This window comes from Phasianus colchicus, chromosome 16, assembly GCF_987193195.1.
Source record: "Phasianus colchicus chromosome 16, bPhaCol1.hap1.1, whole genome shotgun sequence".
Lineage (NCBI taxonomy): Eukaryota > Metazoa > Chordata > Aves > Galliformes > Phasianidae > Phasianus > Phasianus colchicus.
In genome coordinates, this window is record NC_143451.1 from 10,079,807 (window position 1) to 10,100,367 (window position 20,561).

Consider the following 20,561-nt stretch of genomic DNA (forward strand, 5'->3'; position numbering starts at 1 on the left):
AGCCACAGAGATAATTAAAAAAAAATTTATTAACAGGAATGAAACGAAAGCTGTAAACGAGCCGGCACGAATGAGAAGTGCAAGTAATGCCGTGTTGTCTGGCCTGTTGGGTGCACTGAGCACTGCTCCATCGCTGGGCGGCAGTCGAGGCCCGTGTAAAAAATGGCCGAATCTGAGGAAGGGCTTCAGCGGCGACGTTGTGTGCAGGCAATGGGGGCGAGTAGAGCATAGGCAGTCTGTGATGGGATGGAGGGGGGAGTTGAGCCTCACTGAAGAGTAGGTGTGTTAGGAAAGGCCACAAATGCAGTTGAGATGTTTATGCTGTGTAGCTTATGTCCCGAAAGTTCTATTCAAGGGGTAGCATTTGCACCTCCTCTACTTAAATTATTTTTTTTTAGCTTGCTTTTGGTTCCCAATAAGGAACCAAGTTAATATCTGCCAGCTTTTTCATCAAGATGCAGGGTGTTCCTGCCCAGAGAAGAGGGGAGCATCTGCAGGGATTAGCAGCATGGGGGCAGGGACTGCTGTTATGCTGCTGAGATGATTCTGAGAAAATAAAATATCAAAGGCAGGCTTAGGAGCAGATCCAGGTGTTGCAGCTGCCTGTCTCCTATGCCTCTGTGGAGGTTTCCAGGAGCTGCACAGCCAGCATACCAAAATACTGCTCCCTCAGGCTGAGGGCTGTAGAAAAATTCACTTTTTTTTAACCTCAGCTAGCAAGCATGTGCTACAGCCCAGAATGAGAATGGAGGTAGCTGTTAAGCAGCATCATGTAAGGTACTGATCAGGTAGCAGCCGCAGCACACCAAAGCTCAACAGAGCAGCACAAAACAGTTCAGTAGGTTTCCACTCCTTCATAAAGCCTGAATCAGAGTGCAGGGCAGCTGCAGTGATGCTTGGAGGCTGCCTCTGCTGAGGCCAGACAGGACAGGATGATTGTTAGAGAAGGAGTGACTGGCAGGGCTGATGAGAAACAGGAGGCCCTGGCTGCTGTTCCCCAGGTCCTGTGTGCTGGCTGCCAGCAGGGAGCAGGTGCTGCCTGGGGATGCATGGTGGCAGGAGGCTGCGTGCTGCAAACATCCCCCAGGAAAAGGTTTTTAACAAAAATAAGAGACCTGAAAGACATTTCTCTCTAAAAAGCTATTTATGAAAAGGTTTATTTTAGGCTCTGTGTTATTACTGTGCTGGACCCATTTCAGCAGTTGCTCTGCACGTTGCTTATTTTACTGCAGCTCACTGAGAAGTGCAGCTCTGAGGGGTCTCCTCTGTCACTGCCTGCCTGGCTTCTGTGCTGAGGGTCCTTTTGGGAATGCTGCTGCAGCTCAAGCTGGCACAATGAGGGGCAGCTGCACCCCGACTCACTGCTGAGAAAGCTGGTGTTTGGGGAGTGAAGGGTGGGTTGACTTCAGTGGTCCATTTAGAGCAGTGCAGGGAGGTTCAATGCAGTGGGCACCTGGTGCTAGTGCATGTGGAATTGCTGAATAAGAAAATTGCCAAAGGCCAAACATATCATCCAGATCTGTACTTTGAAGTGCAACTTGGAAAAAAGCGAAAGCCAAATGCTTGGCACCAGACAAAAGGGGTGAGGAGTCCATTGAAGAGAGCTGGCAGAAGAGTCTTAGACCTGTACAATCAATGCCTACAGCACTCTCCTCATCTTTCTTCTGTTAGAAGAAAGAGCTGTCCCAAGTGAACTTCAGAGATAGCAAAGCATTGTTGTGGTCTAAAAATGCTATCACACTTACATAAAGGTATTTAGAATAAGCTGCAGAACATTAGCTTTCTTCTCATTAAAGTACTAGAAATGGCTGTAGTAAGAGAACCAAAGCCTTTACCAAACAGATAAACAGTCAGGAGATCTCTGTACAACAGATGTGTTTGCAGGAGCTCACTCAAACAGACATCTAAGCTCTTTTCTTCTGCAGGGAAGAGGAGAAATCTTCATCGAGGAGGTATGTTACAACGCGGGAAGGACTGACGGACAGAAGTAAGCAGCTACAAAAACGGTTGCCTTGAAAACAAAGCCTTCCTGCGTGCCCCAGGATCTGAACAGCTGAATTCCAAGGGTGTGGAAAAAGGGAATTCAGGATTTTTTCTGCCCAGATGCTTGGTGGGGAGCAGGCACTCCCCCACATCATCACTCCTAACACTAACACACCCAAAAACGCTCTGGGCTAAGGACTGTCACTGCTGAACAGATGCAGGAACCCATCGCTCCAGGAGCCGCAGCTGCACCGGGAAGTGGCTCTGGGCAAGGCAGGAGTGGAGCAGCTGGGAGAGGTGCTGCTTCTCTGCAGGGAATGGAGCACTGCAGGGCTCTGGGTGCTGCAGGGAGCGGCTGTGGTGCAGCACGGCCGGCCTCTTGCCAGCCTGAGGAGCTTCTGCTGCCTTCACCCCCCACGTCTCAGCTCACCTTTTACGCAGATACAGACACAAGACAGACATGCACACACTGTCCACGAGGAGAGAGCGCGGCGCACAAACACGTGGCATGAGTCTCTGTACAAATGCACCGAGCGCATCAGAACCTGCAGCAGCCCGAGCCTCTCACTTCCTTCTTCACGTAATCGTGGAGCTTGAATTTGGGTTCGTTGGGCAGCTTCATGGATCTGTGTTTCAGTTCTCTGCAGGAAGGGGAAAGCACATTACTTCTCTGCCCATACAGCCTGCTACCAAGCTGTGTGACACCAGCCCCTTCACAGTGACCGGTGCTGCGTTCCATCCTCCCCACAGCCAGAACCCCCCCTTACTTTGCAATAGCTGTGAATGCTAATTCCACATTGAGGCCACTTTTGGCGCTGGTCTCCATGAAGGGCACCCCGTACTCCTGCAGGACAAGACAGCATTTGTACCGAGCTTCAGAAGAAATGCGAAGACATAGAATCAAGGAGGGCAGCGGAGGGTTTAAAGGATGAGCAGATAAGGGAGAAGAGAGCGAGACAAAGGATGAATCCCGCTCTGCAGTTATCCCATGGCTGCTGTGCTGCCTGCCCAGTCTGAGCATAACAAATACCCCCACGCAGCAGAGAACCTCCCATACCTTAGCCAATTTTTCTCCATCTTCCCTTTTCACCACTCTGTCCTGGGCTGAATCCACCTGCCAACAGCAAAAGAACAAAGGGAGATTATTTGGAAGCTCAGCATTAAATAAGCCCCACGCTCCAGGAAAGGTCTCATTCCCTCCCATCAGCACAAGCAGCAATGCCCTGGCAGCAAGGGGGATCTGGGACTCAGATCCACAGGGTGAGCACAGGACACTGCTTCCATCTCCAGCACCTCAATTCAGTGCAGCATTCCTGGGAGAGACTCTGCAGACCATCAGCACTCAGAGCAGGAGTCAGCTCTGTGCACCAGGAGGGAGATGGGCAGGACCATGGCGTTGGTGATGACAGCATCCCTCCCTGGGACACGTGGTCACTTTCTGTGCCTCTGCTGCCCCAAAACCTGCAGCTGCATGGCTGCACTGCACCCACCCCTGCCCACATGCATAGCATCCTGGCAGGACCAGCTACATGGGGCCAGCTCACCTTGTTTCCCAGTAACATGAGGACCACATCCTGCTGTGCATATTCGTGGATCTCTGTCAGCCATGCCTGGAGGGACACAAGCAGAGATGGGCTGCAGTGAGATGGGCTTCAGGAATAGGAAGAGTCAGCTGGGGCTGCCCAGCCCTGGGCACCAGGTGCCATGTGTGGGGAACCTGTGGGTCTGCAGGGAATGAGGTACAGCGGGATGTGGTCCTCTCCTCTGCCAGGTCTGCTGCTAAGGCAATGGGGCAACATGGGGACGCATCGCAGCAGAGTGGGGACAAGGGAGCACCTCGCTGCTGGCAGCCGGCTGCTCCTGATCACCTATCAGCTGGTGCTGTAATTACACATGGCATAAATCTGTCACTGAACTGAGTCCATCGGCCTTTCTGGTTGCCAGGAAAGTGAAAATGTTCTCTGCGTGTCCTCCAGCATCCTCATCAGCAGCCCCTCAAAGCTGCCAGCCGGGCACGCAGCTCTTTGGGAATGCCCACAGCTCGCACTGCTGGCACGCACCTCCCACAGTGCCACCTCCCACAGTGCCACCTCTGCTGTGGGGCAGCACCAGCCACAGCTCCTTCCAGCTTTCTTTTTCCCCAGGCTCCCCAAACCACATTCATCTCCAGCACAGAGCATCATGAAAGCTGCCAAATCTCCATGCCACCTGCAGCCAATGACCCCACAGGTTTTCTCTGAACACCAGCTGGGGATTCAGGGCTTAGGGAGCAACAGTAGCATCCCAGAAACACACAGAGCTGCCCAAAGCCATCAGGAGCAGTCTGGGAGGTGCCACACATACCTGGATGTTGTCAAAGGATGCCTTGTTAGTGACATCATACAGCAGGAGCAGGGCTGTGGAGAGAGTGGTGGGTGTTAGTGCTGGCACCATGCTGTGCTCCCCGAGCTCCCCAGCCCTTCTGGGGATGTGCTCACCATGGGCATCCCGATAATACGCGTGTGTGACACTGCGAAAGCGCTCCTGGCCAGCCGTGTCCCAGATCTGCAAGGCAGAGGAGAGGGGTGAAAGCATCATGCCACCACTCACATGATGGAAACAGCACACGTCCATAGCACACTGCAACCCCACAAAGTTTTTTCAGCATTTTGCTTCTAACAGCAACCCAGGGGCTGATCTACTTGCACATGAGCAGTTTGCAACTGCAGAGGAGCTTGCTGAGGATGGTGAGAAGTGACAAGTGCAATAAATATGTAAGCAGCACCTCCCTGTTCCTCAGCACATCTGACCACAGGGACATGGTGTGTGACAAAGGGCTCGTGAGCTCCATTGGAAATCGAGCAGCAGAAGGATGCACAGGGACCGTGCATTGAATTGATTCGGTTTTAGCACAGCGATGTTTCCAGAGCACTGAGCTGCTATCAGGGGAAGGTGGGCACTATTGGCACAGCTGGGCTGCCAACACAGCTGATGAACTGGGGACACAGACGATGGCAGCTTCCAAACATGGGACATAGATTGGACTCTTGGGGCTGTCCCCAGCCCTGTGGCTCTGAGGGGTTTTACCAGACCCTGAACACTGTAAGCACAGCTCCAGGGACTCACCTGCAGCTTCACCTTCACCCCGTCCACTGTCAGCACCTTGTTCTGCAAGACAAGACAAAAGAGAAGCAGCGCTGAGGCCGGGAGCTGCTGCCCCATACCAACTGCCAACGCATTGCTGATTTTCTCTCCCCATTTTTTAAATTTGCACAACGCAGCCACAGCTCCTGTTGGAGCAACTTGCAATTTGCACAGTGAGAAGATCATTTCCTGTGTTTGCTGCAAGTTACATCTATTTGGATACTTAAATCTTCATGTCTGCAACGCTGATTTAATGTGGTGTGTGGCTCGGGCTGGATCACCTCTGGCAATAAAATAACGAGTGCCAGTATCCCATCTTAGCAGCCTTCAGAAGGCACAGCTAACAACTCCATATTCAGGTAGCAACTTACACAGATCTCCTTTTCCTGCTGCTTTTACTTGTCGCTCTCCCAGCAAGCACTGGGCTGAGTCCCCACAGCCATCTGTGGTGAGGTGATGCCGCTGTGCCCCAGCTGGGGTCTGGCATGGTGCTGGGTGCCCTCTTCCTGCATAAACAACTGCAAATAATGATCCAGCAGCTCCCACAACACCACTAGGATGCTCAGCAAATTAATTGGCCCCAACAGCGATTGCTTTGTGGACCAGCTCCAAGGAGAGCCACGAGCTGTCACCACGTGAGTGCAGCAGCAGCGCCTGACCAGGCAGGCGGACACACAGATATCCCTGGCACCACCAACCACAGTTTTCCTATTTGATGCCATGCATTCCCAGATAGATCCAGGACTGCAGCAGCAGAGCATTGCCAGCACCCTGGCTGCTGATTTTCAAAGCCCCACTGAAGCCAGCAGAGCTGTAGGATGGGCACAGTGAGGCACTCAGCATCCCCAGTGTGTTAACCAAACCCAATCCTAAACATAAAGCAGTCCCAGAGCAAGGAGCAGAGTTCCACAGAAATTAGCACAGTAATCGCCAGGGTATGACTAAAAAAGCCCCACGCAATGACAGGGCCAGGTGGGATGCCGGTCACACCTGCTGTGATGCCAATCCCATTGCTTTCCATTAGAGCATGGCCACAAGGATGCGGATGAGGAGGATGGCGTGGAGCGAAAAAGCACGCTAAATTTACACTGTCTGCTGGAGCGGGCACAGGGAGACGAACATGGTTTATAAATACCTTCAAAGGCAGTGATGGAGATGAGGGAGAGGAGTGACTCACAGCCCAGGAGGGGAAGAAGTGGGCAGCCTGGCTGCGGCTGCAGAGGGGAAAGGGAAAGGAAAAAAGGAAAGGGAAAAGGAAAGGGAACGGTGCAGGTGCACGGCTGGAGCTGCTGATGGATCTGCTGCATCACAGCTTCAAGCAGCACCAGTGAGAACACCTAGCCCAGCCTGGAGCTGCTGCCTTCTTAACAAAGCATCAGCACATTTGCCTTGGTAGCACGTAAAATACCTTGCAATAATTGCACGCTATTTTTCCAGGATGTCTGTTCGTTTCTTCGTTGTAATCAGCCAGCTCTCACTAAATATTTCATAGAATTTATGCTCATTGCTCGACGAAAGGAAAACATTTGCCAGCAGCCACAGGTGATTTCCTGCAGGCGACAGCTTGCAGCTGCCCACAGCAGGACAGCTTGGGGACCAGCAGAGCGCTCTCTGCCCTGCAGCACAGCTCAGGCTGATACCCATATGCCAGCCATGCTGCAGACAGTAGCTGTGCCTGGCACCGGGCAGTGGGGGGCAGCAGCCCAGGGTGCTTGTGGCAGCTCCTCCATCCTCTGCTCGGTGAGCGATGCCCAGAGCACTGCTGTGGGTTTGGAGCACAGCAGGCAGTGGCTGTACTGCAAACCTCACCCCACAAACCTCACTCCGCAAACCACCTTGTGAGTGCTGACACCTCGTTTAGTACCTGTCCTCTGGAGGAGCTTAATTAAAAGCCAGCGAGCAGCAGCAGGATTCACACTAATTACAACTGCCCTACATTTTGGGTTAGGGGAGGACTCTTAAGCCTAATTACCATCTGGAAGAGCAGCGGGGAGCTGTGCATCGAGGTGCTGCTGGGGCAGGCTGGGGAAAATGCATGAGTCTGTGAGGCTGCAGTATGAAGCTGATACTTTTGGTCAGCCACTGCAGGACGTACTCAGGACAAGTGAGGGAGCACTGCGCTCGAGCACAGGCTCACACAGTGCACTATAGCAGAGGTAATGCTTGCAGCAAAGCTATCCATGCAACTGATCTCTGCTGTTGCTCTCTTAATGTTCAGGAAAGCAGTTCTTGTGCAGCTTTTCACACAGGCTTTGACAGTGCTGTCAAAGCATTTTCTAGCAGAGCTTACAGTGTGGAACACTCAGAGAGTCGCTGCTGCGGGAACAAGATGTTTGTAAGTGAAATTGCCCTCAAGACATCAGATAAATAAAGCTGGAGCCTCGCAGATGCAGGGGCAATGCAATTACCGTGCAGACAGACCTGAGTGACGGGCAGCATCACCCACCCAGCGCTGCAGCCACAGCATGGTCCCACCCAGCACTGCCATTGGGAAGCAGAGGAAGGGAAGACTCACAGGCTGCTCCCCACACCCTCCTGCTCTCCAACATTGTTCCTGCAGCTGCTGCTGGGGCACTGCCTGCGGAAGGACGTCCTGCTGGGAGCCACGTGCATTGCCCACCAAGGCTGGAGCACCAACTCGTGGTCAGGTATCGCATGGACAACCCGACCCGGTGTTCTCTGCCTCCCTGCAGCTTTTCTGCACATTTGCTCATTAATTCATTAAAGCCTTAAGCGTTCAGTTGGATACATGGATTAACTCGCTTCACAATTAAACTTGACAAATCAAAAGCTGCTCACTGCAACCCTCCAGCGTGGGGAGGGGAAGAATCCACTCTGGTTCCCCCAGCACACCCGAGGGCTCAGGGTAACCCAGCCACAGCATCACCTCCACGCACACTGATGGCACAGGGACACCAATGGTACGGGGAGACTCAGGGATGGGGACATGGTTACTCCCTGAGAACCCAACTGCAGGGGCAGGCACTGAGCCCAGCCCGCTGCTGGGACTTTAGCCACAGGGTGGACACCACAGGCACCCCTGCATCGAGGTTGGAACAGAATGGCACCAAATGCCATCGGTGTGCAGACCCCAAATTCCTGCCCCAGCACAGACACCCCACAGCCGAGCAGGACTGCACCTACAGACAGACACACACACACTGTCTGTGAGAGCAGCGATGGAAATGGATGAAGGATCAATATGGAAAGCTGCCCAGAGCAGCAGGACACCACAATTTGCTCATTAAAACCCTGGAGCTTCCCCAGGGAACACACACGTGCTGCCAGTGAGCTCAGCACCTCCAGCCACAGCAGCCCGGCCTGGGGCAGCACAGATGCTCTAAGAACAGCCCCACAAAATTCAAGAAGCCTCAGTGAGTGGATAGGAAAAAGGAAAAAAATCCAATCCCTGCTCACTTGCAGCCCAGGACGGCAGTTTTGCCACATTCCAGCACGCAGCTCACACTGATAACACAGCACTGAGCTAGGGCTGAGCATGGGATGCTTTAAGGGAGGAAAGGTCCCAAGTGAGAATGCATCCCATACCAGAACTGCTGTCACCATGGCCCTGAGCATCCCTCAGCCCCGCTCAGGGCCAGCCCTGCAAGTCAGCTGGCTGTAAACCTCCAGTGGTGTCAGATGGGGGAAACACAGCAAGAGAGCAGCAGGCAAACACTGCTCATGGATCTGAAATCAACATCTATTAGGAGAGCTAAACAAATACTGAAGTTCCAACAACTGCAAACAGACACTGGAGTAGCACAAGCACTGCTGAACCCTTACTGCAGCTTCACATGAGCCCTCAGAGTGACACCAAGCTGGTGTCTCCATGTTGCGGAGCAGCAGACAGGCACAGAACCAGGCAGTACCCAACACTCAGCACAGCACAGGGAAGGAGCCCACCTGTCCCTCTCCTCCAGGGCCACTCACACTGCATTAGAGTGCAATTAGCATCTCCCCGGCTGCCAGCCCCACAGCAGATAAGAGTCAATCCTCTTTTTAGAGCAGATACACCAAAGAATTAGGGGCTTATCAGCTTCTATTCACATCAGCCTGCACATAAAAGGTTTTTCTGGCAAGAAGCAGAGAGACATGTCTCAGGGGCAGATTAGGGGTAAGAGGATCTGTTGAGGATCACAGGTTTTACAGTAAGACCCTGCTCTGCTCCTCAGCATCCTCCCCCAAAGCCTCCCCATCCCAGCCCAGCAGTGCCCATGGAATGAGAACACTGGGATCTGTGAGTGTGGGATGCTCCGGGGAACGGCCCCAAGGAGACATGGGTGGAAGGGGCTCACCCCTGTATCTCTTCTGCTTTATCACAGAAGAGAGATTTTTAAAATAACCATGCTGACTTCCCAACCAGGAGCCTTGGAAACAAAGGGGCAGAGATGGCTCACGCCAATCTGTGCCAACACTGGGGATAAGTAACGCGGTGCTCAGCGTATTTATCTTCATTTTCCTTACCAACAACATAGCATGCTGCAAAGCAGAACAGGAATCTCCACGGTGCATTTATTGTGGCATCAATTCTCATGTACAACATACGCAGCACCTGTCAATGCTATGAGGATGAAAAATGGGTCATCAATTAATGTTGTACAGGGAATTGTTTGCTCTGCTCCTGAGGGAAAACAAAACCTTGCATCAGTTTTTGTGCCAGAGAAGCATCAGAAATGAAACAATCTGCTTTGTTCAGCATTGCTCTACACCAGCCACAGGGTGGGGAACAGCCCCTGGATGAGCACCGACAGCCCTGATTGTAGTCCCAATCCTTGGATCGGGGTCCTGGGAATCCTACCTGAGCCCTGCAGCCTTGGGGCTGCTCTGACCTTGTGTGGTCGCTGCTGCAGGACTCTGCCTTCCTCCAGTGCAGGGGATGTGCCTCAGCTCAATGGAGATGTGCCCAAGGAAGGCCCCCTGGCTCCATCCACCATGGCATGCAATTAGCAGGGTCTGTAATTACAGCTGGAGGTGCAGCCAGGCTTCTTTCTATTTGGCACCCAAAAGGATGGAAACCTGCCTGAAGTTTCAGAGATGACTTTGCAATCCAATTAAAGGAAATCAGGAAAGAATCCTGGCAGCATCTGGCAGTAACGGAGCATCTTCTGCAGACATCACTGCAAACAGCATTATTAAATAGCACTTCTCATCCCTAAAAAAAAAATAATAATAATAATAATCCCACAGATCTGACAAATGGATCTGGAGCTTTTTATCGCATCCCAGCACAAACACACTCATCCTTCACCCACGGCTGCACCGCCAGGCAGCTCTGGGAAGCCAAGCTCCACCTAAGCAGGAAACCTGGGTCCAGCTGAGCCTTTCAAAGGAAGAATTTAGGGAAAAGAGAGCAACTAAATGACTGCAATCTATCTTGTATGATTCCACTGAGACACTGGCAATGGCCCATACATATGAGGTCTTGGTGCTTGGAACCCATGTCTGCTGCAAGCCAGCACTGGGCGCACGGTCGGCTTTTTGGCTTTTCAGCAATATCCCCAGCTCTTGCATTCCTGTTGCTACCAAAGAGGGCTCTCTGCAAGGTTTCTACATCAGTTTGGAGCTGCCAGCTGTGAAGTGATCCCAGAGAGACCGCAAGGAAGCAGCTGGGGAGCACTGGGGGCAGAACCCGTGGCCCAGCCCCACGTGTCCCACAGCCATACGGGACCCACGGCGCGCCGGAGGTGTTGGGCAGCGCTGCTGAGCCCTGGCACATTTCAGATGGGGAAGAAGGAAACAACACAGCTGTGCTACAGCACTGTGATGGAAAGCAGGCCGCTCTGGTCTGGGTGCGAGGCTCAGAGCAGGCACCACGCAGCCCCTCCCAGACCTATCTTTGGCATCTCGCAGCACCTCGGCAGCAATTATAGCAATGATGCCGTCTGCCAGGCACAGGCCGTGCTGCACTGGGAATGGAGCTGATGGGCACCTCCTGGCTCCCACAGCTTTGGTCTCTTCCTTCTGCCAGCTCCTGCTTCCCCTTTGCCAGATTCACCTCCGGTGCCAACACCCTGCAAGCAAAGGAGACTAACAGCTGCCACTGTGAAAATGTTCTATCTGCAGGCAGTGAAACCCCAACCAACCTTCAACTCCTGTCAGAAGCACAGACGCTACCCAGTAAAAGTCAAATGAAAATGTCCAGTAAGAAGCCACAAGTCACTGCAAACACAGCCCTGCTGCAGGCTCAGTGCACGCATGCAACTGCACTGCAGTGCCCAGGGGACTGCAAGGTGCTGGGCACAGCAGGCACACTGCTGCATTGCACTGCCACAATAATCTCCATCCACGAATCTTTTTTTCTCCTAAAAGCAGCATCTGCCCAAATCCTGTACTGCTGCCCCGGCACCAGGGCAATGCTCCACTGGGCTCTGCTCCACTGAGTGGGTGAAAACCCTCCTGCAAATAAAACTGAACCCAAAGCTGCCTGCAGTCACCTTGGTGGGTTTTGCTTGCATCCCCTGAGCGAGCTGTGCTTTTAGCACAAATGTGACCTCATGTGTGTCAGTATTCAGTGGGGAAAAACACATATGCCATGCAGTAACACTTGCTCAGGAACAAAGTTATTTTGGGCGCTGCCAAGCACCTCTCACATTAATTCATGCTCGTTAATACATGCAGCATGTTAATGGGTTCAAGAAAGTCCCGCACGGCACAGCACCCATGTCCCTGCCAGCCCTTCCCAAGGCTGGCACTGCTTGAGGCAGTGTGGGCTGCCCAGCACTGCTGCCAAAACCCACGCTCAGCTCTAAAAAGAGGCGCTGTGATTAGCAGTGAGACCTCAGCATTTCCGCTACAACAGCAAGCGTGCAGCGAGCGGGGCTGCGTGCAGCGAGGAGCCCACATGAGCTGCTCCAACACCACACACAGCACTGCAGGGAAAATGCAAAGTGAGCCATAGGTACGGGGCAGACACAACCTGGGTGAATCCGGAACAGGGATGGGGCTGACTGCATGTGCAGGACCTCACGGGTGACACTGATCCCTGCAGACAGGTTGGTGCTCCATGCCCCATCAACTTGGCTTGGCTGCATTAATGGATGCAGCACCTTTCTACCTTTGTGTCACGGTCTGCAGCCATCAGCATAATACCAGGAAACAAAACCCAGCAATTCCAACCCAATGCTCAGCGTCACCACCCAAGCAGCCAAGAAAGGTCCTTGCCAGCAGGGTCATTGCACCCCAAAGAGGGGCTGGTTCTGCCTGGCAGCCCCCTCAGCCTGGACTTGAGGGAAGCATTCATTCATTTTTTAAGGTTCAGAGCAAAGGACATGGTGCTGATGCCAACAGCTCTCTATGGCAGGATGGGAACGGAATTATAGATTCATTGAATCAATGATTCACTCATAGAATCATTGAACCAGTGAATCAATTGTAGAATCATAGAACAAATCACAAAATCACCAAATGCCCAGGGTTTGAGGGGACTTCAAGGACCGCCGTCAGGATAGCAGCGCAGGGCTGGGCTGGGTACAGGAGGCAGAGTCCCATGGGGTGACAAATCCTAGCACCAAAAGCCATAGCAGCACAGAGGGTCCTCACTGATCACGGGGCCAAAGCCCAAACGGTGCACGTTCCACAAGCCCTTCCCTTCCCTCAGCCTTCGGAGCCCGCTGGTGAGGGGAGGACGGCGGAGCGGTTTCCATAGAGACACCCGCGTAAGCAGAGCTGGAAAAGCAAAAGCCTCCATTTCCCAAATGTGTCACTTGGGCATAGGAACAGCATGGCCTGAGAGCCAGCAGGAAAGCATCCGGAGCTGCACTCAGGATTCATCCAGGGCCCACAAGGTCCCGGCTTGCTGCAGGTCCATGGCTTATGGGCATGGAACCAGTGTGGGATCGTTTGCACAAATGCAGCTGAGCACAGATACCCTCCATTAAACAGCTTTGACAAAATTTGAAACAAAATGAAACAAAACCTCACCAGATGTTCACAACGGGACTGGCTGCATCCCCACAGTGATGCTGTGCTGGTGCTGACACCGTGGGTCTGCTCTGTGCCCTGGGATGTGCACCATCCTCCAGAGCTGCACGAGCTCTTGACAGAAATTACTTGCAATCAGGGAGAAATATTTTCTCCCACGCAGGCATAAATATGAAATATTTGCTGTTGTTTCAGAGAGGTTTCTGAAGTCCTTCGAGGTAATGATTTGGTGCTTAGCTAGGGTTAAAAATACTCTGTGCTCCCCTTGGATGAACGGAGCCATGGAGAGCTCTGCAGAGTGACCACTGCGATGGAGCAGACGGGCAGGGAGGGTACAGCTCCCCTCCAGCTCTGACCAAAGGCAAAACCCCATGGGGAGGGCAGGGATGTTCCCATGGGGGTGGGCAGAGATGTCCTGCACAGGAAATCCACCAGCTCCCACTGCCCATCCTCATCCTCCTCCACTCACCGCACCCCTTGTCCCCAGCAGTCACCAGCATGATGCTCAATGTTTGGTTTCCTTGTGGCAGAGCTCTGCAGGTAAACAAGCACTCGATCTGCCCATTCCCCATTTCCATAGTAACCAGTACCCCCCCCACTGCCAGCCAAGGATGAGTGGACAATGGCTCAGACACAGCTCCTTCCCTCCACAAACACAGCTCCCATGCACTCAGATGGGATCCTTTTTTTTTTTTAATATTTCTATTATCCAAAGAGGGGGGGAGTTTTTTTGTTTTCTATTTTCATCTGAAGGGAGATGACCATTGATGGGCACCGCCTGTTCCCAGTGCTGGAGCACAATGAGTGCCAGGATGCTCTGCCACAGGCATACATTGCCAAAACCCATTCCCTGCCCAGACACAGGGATGACTGCTGGAGCCCATCTGCTGCAGCCGTGGTGTCAGCACCCACTGCACACCCCAAGCACTGGGTTGCTGACTGCACGGCCAACATCACCAGGACCCACCGAGCTCTGCTGCGCCGCGCTGCCCCAAAGGCTCATTTACTCCAAAACGTGCCGCAGCCTGCTGGGGGCAGATAATTAATCGGCGGTAACGAATGAGTCAGCAACAGCTCAAGGAGAGGCAGCCCACGCTGTCTCCGTGCTGGGTGCACGTGGACCCGCAGCACCGCACCCAGGACCCCGCTGCTGTCAGCACCCACCATTCCTAGGGGAGCTCTGAGGGACGTCCCCCAGCAGCCAGCACTGGGACAGATTATGAAGCCCCATTTCCCTCTGCTTTCAAAGAAAATCCCAGTTCTGCACTACTGAATTCAATATTTTATCACAAATGAAAGATGAAAGTGAAATTAAGCCAAATTTATTCCATTAAATATTCAGACCGTTTAGACTCGCTCTGGCCCTATTTCAATGTTTTATGGGCTGTGAGCCACTTCCTTGCAGGACACAGCAATGAGCTGGGAACTGTGATTCCTGCAAAATCCACCCCCTGCCCCAGCACTCTCACTGTTGGCTGGGATGGATGCAAGACTTCACAGCTGGGTTGGGTACCAAATCTATTCTGGGTCATAAGAGACCCCCTTGAGCACCGAGATCACCTTCACATCACCGTGCAAACTGCCTCAGAGTTTTCTTGCCTGGGCTCTGGGGCTCACGTAAAGAGCAACTCGAGCACTTTTCTGCTTTGAATGCAATCATCTCATTTCTTTTTGCCTTCCCCAGGGCAGGAATTTAGGCTGTTGCCCACTGGGATTACCAACAGCACGCAGGCATTCACAGCCCATCGCCGTGCTGCAGAACCAGAGCACATTGAGGTTTATTATTTTCCAAATGTGAGAGCCAAAGAGACATGAATAAAACACCGGCAGCTGGGAAGGGAGAGGGTGCAGCCCGCCGGGCTCTGCTCTCAGCATCTCTTGGCAACTGAGCCCTGCATGCAAATGACAGCTTTGCCTTCGTGTGATCGGGAGCAGACTGCAAAGCTGCATCTCTCTGCAAGGGAAAGGAGCAGCAGCTGAAAGCAAAACAGGGCTTGGCTGTTTGGGAATAACGGCTATTGGGGAGACTGTCCTGGGAGCAGGGAGTAGCTGCACAATGGCTGCTATCCAAAGAATAGGACATGAAATAAATCAATAAAATAGACGTGGGGTCTCTGAACAGCACTGCAAGCACCCTCTGAAAGCTGGCAGCAGGGTGGGAAGCTCCTCTGGGCAAATGGAGCCCAGCTCTTCTTACAGCAACAAATGCAAAAGTATCAAATCAGCAACTGGCTTCTATCAACATCCATATAGCAATGAGAAATGCAGAAGCAGAAGAAGAGCCACCGGAGGGGTGAACCCAGTGTAAGGCTCCCCCCAAGCCCCAGCAGGGCACTGAGCACCGGGTGATACAGGCAGTGCCCTTTGGGGATGTGAGCTGAGGACATCTCCCTGTCCCCACGCTGCTGCTCACAGCACTGCCAGCCAAGCACAGCCCTCAGCCCCTGCATGGGGACACTGCATGGCACAGCATACAAACAGAGCTGCAAACAGAACTGCAACTCATATCTTATGCAAAAAAAATCCTATCACACATCACTGATCGCAGCTCCGGAGCAGCACAGGATGTAACCACAGCCCCTCGCTGCTCAGGGCCACCAGTGACAGCTTTTATTTACCGAACGTGGGAGCTGTTCCTGGGGACAGATTAACAGCAGTGCGACCAAGGCTGAGCAGATCGGTCCCTGCGAGCAGGGCTGGGTCGGGGCTTTGGGGAAAGTTCCCTGTGAGGGACAGCCCACGCTGCGCCGGAGCGGGGCCGCAGCACGAGGTCTGCGCGCCCGTCGGGATCGCACTGCACACGTCGGGAGGAGCGGCAGAGCTGCTCCCTGCAGACCTGTCTGTAAGGCTGACTGACACAAAAAGCATCTCCCCGGCTCAGCGCAAAGAACCTCATTAGAGCCTCTTCCCAGGGAGAAAAAGCTCATCTTGAATTTTCTCTTTTATGTTCTCTCCTTTCAGGTCCAATTAACACAGACCCCTGAATTCAGCTGTGCTCCACGTGCAGCCCCATTTGAAACACCCCAGGTCAGCTGCCACCCATTCCTGTACACACTTCTGCCACATTCCCAAAGTGCAGATATTACAACCCCATTAGGAAAGGTGGGATTCACCCCTCTGATTCCTAACACGGTTCTGTTCCAGGGGACCTTTCTGCCTGAAACTCCTAAAGCACAAAGTTTTGGGACAGGTCCGGGTGAGGTGAGCTGCAGAGATGCTGGATGGGGGCTTTGGGGACCCAGATGTCCCACGGGACCTCAGTGCCCAAGAGGACGAAGTAAACCAGTGCTCAGCACAGCCCTGGCAGCCACAGCTCATGGGAGGCAATAACTGGGCACCTATTACCCAGCAAGGGCTGGGAGCCCAAAGCTGACACTGTCAGAGGTGTTTGTTTTACACGGGTGTGCTCCCCAGGGTAACAGGCAGTGGTGCTGGGATGGGGAGAATGGCAATGACAGGCAGAGATGTGGATACATGGAGGTGGTTGGAGCCTGGCACTGACCCCCAAATGCTCCCATCATAGAATGGATCACGACGGGATAGGAAGCTGAAGGGCATCTCTGAACTGAAAAGGTTCCACTCTGATGCGTTTTTTCCTAATGCTAACATTGCAATTTCCTCAGTCTGTTTGGAAAAGGACATGCTGGTATTTACATCAACATCCTTGTGTTTGTTTAGGAGACAATTACAAACAGACAACAAAACATGAGAGACTCTCCATAACTTAAACCAGTAGGAGGGAAAAACCTAGGGGGTCATTAGGAATTGTAATGCCTGATTAATTTTATATGGATTTCTATTCATTTACATTTGCTCAGGCATCCTTCAGCCATGTGCCCAGACAGTCCCAAAGGATGCTACTGAGGGCTCTGAGTGTCCCATAGGGACCAGATGAGGTCAGAGCAGGGCAGAGCCCATCCCAAATCCAGAGCCATCCATTGGTACATATGGGCTTGGGGGCTTCAGCCAGAAACCTGGCTTTGAATTCAGGGATGGCAAAGGAAGGGCAGTGTGACAGCTCCGTTATTAGCTGGATGCTAATTAAACACCAAACGTGCTTGTGCAGCAGAAGCCTCTGGTGCTCTCAGCCTGGAGTTCTGTAATTGTGCATTGTAATGCAAACAGCAGAGGGGCACAATTACTCGGCGCCTGCAAACAGGATTATCGTAATGACAGAGGAGATGTACAATCACAGAACTATTTCCATGTCCCTGAAAAATGATGAGCATCTTACCGAGATGGTAATAATGAGGTTTAGGACACACTCCTGATGTCTCCCGCTGCATAATCCACCCATTTCAGACCCATGCACCTCCAGCAGTTCTATTACAGGAGTAAATTAACCCTAATTTGATTGCTGCTCGGTGGCACTTGTTTCAGCACTCTGATCAATAAGTGACAGGTTGTAAGGCTGCCCTCGGTATCAATCACTGTGATTAGTAATACAATGCTTTCCTTTTAAGAACACTTGAAATATGGTGTGATTATGTTGGTATAACACTATGGGCTCCAATCCACCAACATTTGTGGCCCCTGTGGCCTCACTCTGCACCAAGAGCTGCAGTGCAGGACACACTCACACCTGGACACAGGGGTAGAACTGCAGGAACAGTGGCATCTGAGCTTCTGTCTGTGCCCAGGACAGCATCTGTGCAGGTTCTGAATGAAGAAAGGCAGCCAGGAGGGCACAGCACAGCCGAGGGCACCGCTCTGCATCATCACCCCATGGAATGAGCAGCACAGGGACATCCATGGTGCTGACAGAGGAACCTACAGCACCACTGTCCCACACTGTGCCACGTGCCCCAGGCTGCTGCAGGGAGCAGGAGGGGGTTGGGAACCATCCTGAAACCTCAGTCCATCCACTCTTCTTCCAACTGTTGCTTCCAGATTGACACGGCCCATCTCCACCCTTTGGGAATGTCAGTTTTGCTTGCCTCTTTCCAGGTCCCCCATTCAATCCAACACCCCCACCAAACCACAGCTGGGAGAGCCAGCCAACAGCTCCCAACAGAGTACCCGAAGGCAAAAGCATTAGAAAATGCTGCCTGGGCAATGGCCACCATCCTCAGTCCAGGTAGGATGGGCTAAGGGTGCGCAGCCCAATCAATGACACAGAGCTCCTGCTCCTTGCTTTGGAGATGCCTCGAGGAGATGTTGGGTTGCGTCACTTTGTTATTGTTTTCTATCATTGTTTTTAAAACAACGACATTGGCTTAGGGAAATATTTTCACCGGGCAGATGGTCAGAGCCAAACAGTTGTGCGTACACAAACCCTCCCCAGGGCACACAGAGGGAAGACACACTCCCCCATTGTTATGCAGAGCCATAATTAGATGCCGCTGCAGCCATCAGCTGCCTCCTCTACCCGCAGCCCCAGGGGTCCTCATGGGGTCTGGGATGCCAAGCTCCACATGGCTGGAGCAGCATTTTGGTGTTCTGAAGACGGTCACCAACCTGGCACATCCCAACTTACCCTGAAGTCAATCCCCACGGTGGAAATGAAGCTGCCCGCCAGGAAGGCGCCGTCCTTGAAGCGCACCAGCAGGCAGGTCTTGCCGACCCCCGAGTCGCCCACCAGCATCACCTGCAGGAGGGAGGCAGCAGGGTTAGGAAACGTTCTCCTGAAGCAGCCCCACCGCAGCCATTACCCCTCTGCAATCCAAAAGCCCCATCTTGGATACAAGTAGCTGCTCAGCCTGGCTGTACAAGGGCTGCTGCACCACTCCATAGCACTGCTCCACACACCCAGGGCACGGTGCTGCCTCCATGAGCCCGACTGCCATTGTCCCTGCAGAAATTGTCAGCCTGTGACCAAATATCAACGATTCCAACACAGGCACTGCCCTGGGTCAAAGCAAACCCACACAGGAGCCAGCAGAATCAACCAGTGCCATGGGCTCTGCCACTCCACCTGAATGGGGACAGCCCCAGCCACGGATGCCTCTCCTCTGGGGCTCATTTTGGCTCTTTTCCTGGGGTGCCCCACAGCAGCTGCTTGCTGCAACCGCTCCATGCAGCCCTACTCAGAGCCATGGCACAATGAGCTCTGACAAACCCATATGTATGTGTGTGGATCCAGGGGATGGGGAGAAAAAAAGTCTTTTGTGTGTGTGCGCGCAAAATTTTAGTACAAAACAGCAGAGCTGATTTTTTTTTAAACTTTCCAACACCGGTCCTGGAGCGTGCCCACCCCTGAGCCCACTGCTCCCAGCAGCACTGAGGTTGGACTCCCACCAGTAGCTCTGCCACCAGGAACCGGCCCCAAGCCCACCCTGGGGGGGCTACTGCTGTCTGTGAGGCAGTACAGAGAGCTGGGGAAATTCATCACATCAGGCTTGCACCAAACACAGCACAGCATCCATCAGTGAGGAACACCCAGGCACAGAGCAAAGTCCTTTGCTACCCGGCACGGTTGGATTTATTTGAGAAGTGAGCTCAGGGCAGCATCCATATGCAGGGTCAGTTCCATAGCAGCACAGCTGTTGCACTGCTGCTGCAGCTGTACCAGCAACCACTGCCTCCCAAAGAACTGAACCTACATCTCAAATCCTTACAATGCCATGGCTGCACCGCAGGTGCTGCGCTCCTGGCATCGCACACCAACGCTCGGACCTCGCCAGAGCAAACACCACCTTCCCTGTAGCTTAGAGCTCCATGCTAGGTTACAGAGAGCTGTGTTGGAAATGAGATTGGCTCACAAGCCAGAACCCAGAGCAGCGAGACAGAGCCAGCTGAGCCCTTACAGGAAAGCACAAGCTGGAGATAGTTCAACAGCAGGCAGAGCAGATTCAATGCGATACAAAGAAACCGTCACCCTGGTTTGTAACCAAATTCTTTATCTCGGTAAAGAGGGAGCAGAAGGTTATGGTAACCAGTCCGAGCAGAAAGCCATCTATCACCACTTGCAAAAGTTGAGCAGGAGCCCTTTGGTGGAGGGCTTTGCACGGAGCCTCCTTCAGAGCCATCGGACCCACGGCCCTGGGTCAGGTGGTGGGGCTGAACCCTGCAGGTATGGGGTAGGGGATGGCAGCGGGAAGCGGGCGGCCACAGCACGGAGTGTGGGGGGGTGAGGGCACGACGCGATAGGTGCCCTACAGCCACCCCATCCCCGAGGAACTTCGCCGGTGGCCGTGTGGGGGGGGCTGCTGCGCTCTGCACGGCGAGGAACGGCACGGCTCGGCTCGGAACCGCACGGCACGGTTCGGTTCGTAATGGCACGGCACGGCTCCACGGTCCCCCCCTCCACGCCCTCGGCCACCCCACGCTTTGCTCCGGCCCGACCCGCCCCTCCCCGGCAGTCCCTTTCCCGCAGCCCCTCGCACCTTGAAGACGAGGTCGTAGAACTCTCCGCTGCTGCTCAGCGAGGGCCGCCCGGACGTAGCGCCGCCGTTGCGGGGCAGCTCCGGAGCGGGCGCGGGGCTCCGCGGGGCGGCGGCGGCGGGGGGAGGCAGCGCGGCGGAGGGCGCGGAGCCGCCGCCTTTGCTCCGTGCCGCTTTCTTCCGCGACATGCCGGGGCAGCGCGGCCGCGCTGA

General features: G+C 53.5%; 1 protein-coding gene across 1 annotated transcript; it reads right to left on the reverse strand.

Moving 5' to 3' along the window:
• Window positions 1-9: 9 nt before the first annotated feature.
• RAB26 (RAB26, member RAS oncogene family) lies at window positions 10-20,561 on the reverse strand. Its single transcript, XM_031606707.2, has 9 exons — window positions 20,352-20,561; window positions 18,503-18,613; window positions 5,089-5,130; window positions 4,461-4,527; window positions 4,327-4,379; window positions 3,528-3,593; window positions 3,041-3,097; window positions 2,751-2,827; window positions 10-2,624 (listed from the first exon to the last, which is right to left on the reverse strand). The coding sequence occupies exons 1-9, from the start codon at window positions 20,535-20,537 to the stop codon at window positions 2,522-2,524; spliced, it is 762 nt and encodes a 253-aa protein (XP_031462567.2). The 5' UTR covers window positions 20,538-20,561; the 3' UTR covers window positions 10-2,521.

Coding starts and splice junctions, on each gene's coding strand:
- RAB26 (XM_031606707.2), bottom strand. CDS start 20,537: ATGTCGCGGAAGAAAGCGGCACGGAGCAAAGGCGGCGGCTCCGCGCCC. Junction 5,131..18,502: donor CCGTGGGGATTGACTTCAGG/GTAAGTTGGGAT, acceptor CTTGTCTTGCAG/AACAAGGTGCTGACAGTGGA. Junction 4,380..4,460: donor GTATTATCGGGATGCCCATG/GTGAGCACATCC, acceptor CTCTCTCCACAG/CCCTGCTCCTGCTGTATGAT.